Source organism: Dama dama, chromosome 12 (genome assembly GCF_033118175.1).
Source record: "Dama dama isolate Ldn47 chromosome 12, ASM3311817v1, whole genome shotgun sequence".
Taxonomy (NCBI): domain Eukaryota; kingdom Metazoa; phylum Chordata; class Mammalia; order Artiodactyla; family Cervidae; genus Dama; species Dama dama.
In genome coordinates this window covers 35,686,331-35,693,870 of record NC_083692.1, presented here as the reverse complement: position 1 = coordinate 35,693,870, position 7,540 = coordinate 35,686,331, and the positions used below count along the sequence as shown (strand labels likewise).

The 7,540-nt window shown below is 39.3% G+C and overlaps 1 protein-coding gene across 2 annotated transcripts in view; it reads right to left on the bottom strand.

The window, feature by feature from the left end:
- Nucleotides 1-7,540, bottom strand: part of GCH1 (GTP cyclohydrolase 1) — a 53,437-nt gene continuing 45,897 nt past the window's right edge. The window contains exons 4-6 of one of the 2 annotated variants that reach the window (XM_061157010.1): nt 4,423-4,454; nt 3,015-3,099; nt 1-2,022 (exon numbers count right to left, since the gene is read on the bottom strand). In XM_061157010.1, coding sequence (XP_061012993.1) covers nt 1,827-2,022; nt 3,015-3,099; nt 4,423-4,454 — 313 coding nt within the window. In that variant the 3' untranslated portion in view covers nt 1-1,826. Of the gene's footprint in view, nt 2,297-3,014; nt 3,100-4,422; nt 4,455-7,540 lie in introns of both variants that reach the window. The other variant, XM_061157009.1, reaches the window with a different exon arrangement.

Sequence of the window (7,540 nt, the reverse complement as noted above, 5' to 3'; positions counted from 1 at the left end):
TTTTCACAAGAACAAAGTCAAAACACTTTAATAATTTAAATAAAACCAGCTTCAGGAACAATATACACCATACATAAAAGTTGAACAATTAAATTGAACAGTGTATTTAAAAGCATCAAATTCTTAAAAACTCCCAAAATGAACTCAAGGCCACGGATATGAAAAGGTAATTTTGAAGAACTTACAGACCAGAGTAAAACAGACAAGGTAGTTACTCTGCATTTACCAACACTCTAGACCAATACCATGGATATTTTAAACTTTTATGAGAACATTTCTGGGAAATCTTAAAGAGTTAAAAAGGAATACAATTGATCTCAGGAAGATGAATTAACAGCTAACAATTTCTTTGGTCCTCCAAGTCACAGCTGTAAAAACTTGAGAATATTAAGCATGAGGTGAATGTTAATTCTATCTCTGTCTAAATGTTAAGTAGGATAATGTCTATATCAGGTTAAATTTTAAAGGGAACTCAGAATTAACCACCAAACTACTTTAGAAACTCCAAATATAGAGAAAATAAAGGAACTAAAAGTAGGGAAGAGTTAAAATTAAACAACAACAACAAAAAAAACACCTCTGCCATCTTGCCCTTGCATAAGCCAAATAGCATCAGAGTGGCAGAGGCAGAACTACCAGAGTTACAGCAAGTATGTGGTTAATCCTTGTTAAGGTAACAGGATAAATTTGAAGAGCACAGTGTCAGCCTTCTCCATATCAGAGACTTCTCCATGGAATAACTGTATTTGTTTTTGCAGAGAGTTGGGGTTTTAGTTGTTGTTGTTTGTTTCAATTTGGCCCACACTGCCCCAGTGGAGGAAATTTTAAGATAATCATTAATAAGGCAGCAGCTTCCTGGACTAAAAGACCTATCCCACTTGAACAGTCACACCAAAGATAAGATCCACTTGGACCACACGGGAAACTCGTATACCCGTTTCCAGTATTTTACACTCATTCCACAAAATGATGGTGCATTTTCACAGACACCAACAAAACCGCTTTCATTAGACATGGGACAGAGCTCAAAACAGTTCACAGCGCAATCTGCATTCTCTCACATTCACGGAAGCTATGGTTCTGCAAACCCGAAAATGATGGACACTTTCAAAAGTTTCTGTAAATACTTAGAAAAACATTTGATAAGTTAAAAAAAATTTTTTTGAGGCATCTACAAGGAACTCACAAAGTAAGCTCCCAAGAAAAATGAAAAGGTAGAACTGTGAGAACTAGTTATTTGCAATGTCAGGACTAAGTCTTATAAAATAATGGCTTTTTTTTTTTAAAAAAAAAGGCAAAGGTATCTACACTCTAAATGGTGTGATATTCTCCTCAAGGCACAGAGAGTTAAATGTCTAAATCCCTGTATATTGACATGAGAATATACTCGTAAACAACTTCAGGAACTAATCTCCTGTACTTGAATTTTAAAAAGAATAGAGGGTAGAAATTGCCTTTTTAACTCACAGTGAAATTAAAATACATAGATATTCCGCTACCTTCCCCTTGGTGACATATGTTACAACTGGATAGTTTAAAAAATATATAAAAAATAAAGTGTCAGGTGGTTAAATAATCATGATTAAAGTGGAGCCTTTTGGATTTTCAATTTGCAGAGCAATGCTGCACACTGTACATAAATTATTTCAAGCACACCATTTTTGTTTGGAGAGGGTAAAACAAACATATTGACCATAATCTTCTCCCATCCCCAACATTCCTGTGCTTCTGAATCAAATTACCATACTCTGAACAAAACACATGAATCCTTCTCCCTTCCCAGCACCCTCAGGTTACCTGAAAGGCAGTGGTTTTACAGAAGTAACTTACACTATCCTGGAGAAGGGAATGGCTACCCACTCCAGTATTCTTGCCTGGAGAATTCCAGGGACAGAGGAGCCTGGTGGGCTATAGTCCATGGGGTTGCAACTTACACTATTGGCAGTTTTCTTGAATGTTGCCACTAAAAGGTGGCAAGAAGAAAATACAGGGCTCACCCCTTTATTAATTACTTTTATTTGACTTGCTATAAATAATTAAATACAATTAATGACAAAGATGAGAGTTCACATCTGTAACAACTGAAAGTGGAATGTACAAACAATTAAGACCAGACAAAACGATGCTTCTAGCTGCACGATCTGTAAACCACGTGGCACAAGCTGAGGCTCAGCTCTTGATGAGGGTCAGAAACTCTTCCCGGGTCTTCGGGTCCTCCCGGAACACCCCCAACATTGTGCTGGTCACGGTTCTGCTGTTCATTTTCTGCACTCCTCGCATTACCATACACATGTGTCTATGAAACAAGGCAACAAAGGTAGTCTCATGGAGCAGACAGTTGCTGGGTTGGGTTTTAAATAAGAGCAGCCCAAAAGACTAAATCACAGTTAGCAAGTATGTCAAAAAGTCACTTCTTAGATAAATTTGGTCTAAAACATTTTTTTAAGTTCGTAAGCCTTATAGCTTTTATTTGTATCAATGGTTGGGTCCTTAAGGCATCCAGTCAGAGGAGGAAAAGTGGAATTTTCTTCCTGGGTGAAACTAATACAAAGGTCTACAAAGATACACAACTTCTAGAGAAAAAGAAATTCAGAGTTCTCACTTGATCCATCTTCAGGACCAAGTGAGCACTTAGCTAGCCTAGGTGTTCAGAGAAATACTGAGGTACACTGGTCTCACCAAGCGGGATCCAGAGAATGGAGACCAAGGTGGGTGACGTTAGCCAGCAGTGCACAAAGAATGGGTGAAAACTGCCCACAAGATGTACATAATTCTCAAAATTCATTCTAACTTAAAGAAGTGTCTTCAGTTGCCCTTTTTACCTGTTTTTAGGTACAACTCTTTATTTTTTAGATGTGTGACAACATATTCGGAAAACTCTGCTCAAAGAATCAAAGAGCTAAAGAAATCATTAGCTGTTATTGTTGTGTACATTCACTACACCTAAGCCTATGACTCCCTACACCTCCAACCCCCAAAACCACTATGACATTATTAAATGCAAACAGACTTACGTTGCTTCAACCACGACCCCCACTCCAGCAGGTCGCAAGGCCTCTGTGATTGCTACGGCAATTTGTTTCGTAAGGCGCTCCTGAACTGTGGATGTGACAAGGAACTCAATTTGAGTCTGACATGAACAGACAGCTGGAAGCTTTTGCTGTTTCTAGAATATTTGAAATCTTAAAAGCAAGACTTTGGTGAAGCACCCTTCACCAATGTGCTTGCTCTGCTGTCCAGGCCACAGGACGCCCCTGTTCGATTCCCTCACCTGCAGTTCAGGTGCCAAAGGGAACTGAGGAAGCCCTGGTGCCCTCCAGCACCACTGGAGGGAACAGATTAGAATGACGGCTGTCTCTTACGTGTGCAGAAAGACCAAGAAAATATTGACAACCAGCACCCCCATGGACGGAGAGTAAAAGAAATGAATACACAGCTTGCAACAGGATTAACAAAGGGGCTATAGTCCAATTATTAAATTGCTCTTAGAGCCATGCTGACAACCAATGATTTAACCTAAATTTTCCTGTGCTGAATAAACAATATCTTTGAACTAAGTGTTCACTGCAGCACTGCATTTATTTGAAAACTCCAAATATCAGAGCAGGAACTGGTTAAATTGGCATTTATTTGAAAACTCCAAATATCAGAGCAGGAATTGGTTAAATTGGCATTTATTTGAAAACTCCAAATATCAGAGCAGGAATTGGTTAAATTAAGCCACAGCACAGTTGTACAATGGAATGCTGAACAGTCAGCAAATAAAAGACATGGTTATGTGTATGTGGGGGAAAAAAAAAGTTTGATAAGGGAAAAAAGGGTGAAGCCTGTTTTCAAATACTATAATAAAAGTAAGTTGATTTTTTAAATGTTGGTATATACAATAAAATATGAAAGTGAAAGTGTTAGTCACTCAGTCTTGTCTGACTCTTCATGACCCCATGGACTATAGCCCATCAGGCTCCTCTGCCCATGGGATTTTCCAGACAAGAATACTGGAGTGGGTTGGTATTTCCTTCTCCAGGGGATCCTCCCGACCCAGGAACTGAACCCAGGTCTCCTGCATTACAGGCAGATTCTTTACCATCTGAGCCATTAGGGAAGGTGGAATCTGCAAATATAATGATTTTTTCTGGAAGCTTGAAATATAGTGGACTTTCTGTTTTATATTCCCAACAAGGTTTCTTTTACTCTTTTATTTATTCATTGTGTGCCATGCCATGCAGCTTGAGGGCATCTTAGTTCTCTGACTGGGATTGAACCGGGGTTACCACAGTGAAAGCACCAAGTCCTAACCATCAGACTGCCAAGGAACTCCCTTAATTTTTATTATACATACATATTACACTTGTACTAAGAACAAAGAACACTTTTCCCTTAATAAAAAATGGTTTTCTGTAAATAGAATAGTTTAAAAGTTACCTTGTAATCTTCTACTGTAGATTTCTACAATCCTAGAAAAGAAAGAATTGTTTTAATTATAAACTGAAGTGAAACTGGAAGCCTTCCCCGTAAGTCTAAAGAATAATTGCTTTATTGAAGTAATTGTAGGGTGTGGGCAGTGGATAAATGCTTAGAGGAGAAGGATACAAGTAAATGAGAAAAGGGAGGTCTGAAGGAGACCACCAACTACAATAGAGTGGTGCTTCCCTAGGTCTGCAAAGACAGAATGAAGTGTAAATATTCACTGAGGAAAAACAACAATTAGAGGTGAGTAATTTTTAAGCTCCCAAATCACCAATTTTAGACCATGTCTCAAGTGTTCTAATTAATCATATTGTTTAATCAGAGCTTAAATCTCAAGCTAAAAATAAAGACTATTTGTCAGACTAACCTCAACTATGTACCAACTAAACCTATTAGGATAATCAGATTAGAGCTAAACGGACTTCTTCAGACATCTCTTTATAATACATAATCACACAGTAATCTCGATAGGAGCCCCTGATCTCAGCTTATAACAGTCTGTCCAGTGATGCATTTCCCCTTTCAACACCTCTTCTTCTGGCTGTAAAACATGGGGATAGTCACCAAATTACACATTTGAGGATTGCAATTCATGTGAAGGATCTTTTCCCTAAAATTCGGCATTTTAGTCATGAATCTGGAATCAATTTAAGGATCAGCTCGCCTACAAGGTGTGTTTACAGCCCTTTTCCCCACTGTGCCATTCAGACAGAACTGACGACTTGCTTTATTACTTGTGATAGTCAAAGAAGGCAGTCACAGGTAGGCCGCCAAGTCTCACAGGAACGCCTCTTACGTTTCTCTGCCACCCACAGTGCCTGCATATTGCTGGTCGACAATGGCTACCGTGCTGAAAGAGCATCATTTGTTATTGACCGTCTACTGTGTGTGTTGCGAGTATGTGGCAAACAGGGGTCTTATACCCAGTTTATAATTTCTTATTCTTATTCTTTTTCAAGTAAGAAATAGGTATTGAATCCCTGTCTTCTCAGCATTAAAGATAATCATATAGTGTATTGTCAGGCCATTCAAGATGGCTGTAGTCTTGCTTTCCGGACATCTGCTCAATGAGGCCCTGCCTCTCTCACATGACTTTCCAATTCTCTTAACTGCCTCTGTGCTTGCCCAATGCCCAGTCGCTGGTTTCCCTGGTAACTGATGAGTCAACCTGATGTCAATTCCCTCTATAACTGGCAGCCTCCTCCTTCCCAAGTAGCTAAGGTGGCTGCTGGGCACAATGAGGTGTTGTTCCAGGACCTTGCTTTGAACTCATAAGGCTGCCCTGTGCACCAAACTGTTGATATCTCTGTTGCTGTTTTGGGGCTTGTTCTTTGGTCTTGAGGCTGGGCAATCCAAGGCTTGCAGGCCTGTGGGGTGCAGCCCAACAACTGCCAAGCCAGCCAAGGCAGAGGAAACTGCCATGAAAGCAGAGATATCAGGGAATGTGGGTGGGGAATGCAAAGTTTTGGGGGAATCCTGAGGTGGCCATCCATGAGCAATGTGGGACCCTGTGGCCACTGACCACCACGAGAGATGCCTGCTTTATATTGCCCCCAATGAGTGAAATGTTGGTACACCTTATATCATATGTTATACCAAGATATAGCATAAGTATGCCATACCAAGATATCATTATAATCTAGTTTACTGTATTACTGGAATCAACAGTTTTCTATTTTAATCTAAACTATTTTTGTATTCTTAAAGTAAAGCTCCTTGGATGATAAAAGTTTTTTGATAGTTAGGATTTTAATGACTACACTCATAATTGAGATTAGTCTATAATTAAACAGCTTTGTCAGGCTTTGTTATCAGGCACAGGCAACTGCATCTAATACAGCTTTTTAGGTTTTTTCATGCTCTTGAATTACTAACATGAAAGTCAGTGGTTACTCAAAAGTTTGAAAAAATGCCTACTACACTAACTAGGTTTAGCCCCTTCCCTGCCACTCCTCTTCCAACATTAATTTTACTTTTCCTAATGGTTACTAGCTTATCTAGGTTTTCTAATGCTTGGCTCATTCCCATCCATCTTCTTCTTTAATCTTTGAGTAAGTTTTTAAGAAATTTTTAAAGAATATGTTTTGTTATATAACTTCTCATCTCTAGATAAAATTATTAAACTTATAAGCAATTATGACAGATCATGCTTTCAGCTTGTCACCATTGAGTAAGATGCTAGTTGTGGGTTTGTCATATATAGCCATTACTATACAAGACAATGAGGTATATTGCCTTTATACTCTTAGTTTTTATCATGAATGGACATGGAATTTTGTCAAACGCTTTTCTACATCTATTGAGATGATATGGTATATCCTTTAGGGCTTCCCGGATAGCTCAGTTGGTAAAGAATCCGCCTACAATGCAGGAGACCCCAGTTCAATTCCTAGGTTGAGACGATCCTCTGGAGAAGGGACAGGCTACCCACTCCGGTATTCTTGGGCTTCCGCGTGGGTGAGTTGGTAAAGAATCTGCCTGCAATGCAGGAGACCTGAGTTTGATCCCTGGGTTGGGAAGATCTGCTGGAGAAGGGAAAGGTTACCTACTCCCGTGTATCCTTTTGTCTGTATCAAAGGTTGGGAGGTAATTAGTGTTCCTACTCCTTCAGGTTTGTCAGTTGCTCTATGCATTTCATGTTTTGTTTTGAACTCATTTGATGAAGATTCATGACTACTTTTAATTTTTTTTGTTTGTTTTTTAATTTTTTTTTGGCCAAGCCACACAGCATGTGGAATCCTAGTTCCCCAACTAAGGATCAAACCCATGTCCCCTGCATTAGAAGCACGGAGTCTGAACCACTGGACCACCAGGGAAGTCCTCATTACCACTTTTATTATACAACCTTCTCAAAATAAGAGGACCCACTTTATCCCCTTTGACAAATTTTGCCTTAATTTTAACTAGCATTTTATTTTTTTTAAAAGGGGGATAGGGTTGGATACTAAATTTAATCCAACGAGCCAGGTGGCTCAGTGGGAAAAAACCCACCAACCAATGAGGAAATGCGTGCTTGATCCCTGGGTTGGGAAGATCCCTGGAGACAGGAAAGGCAACCCACTCCAGTATTCTT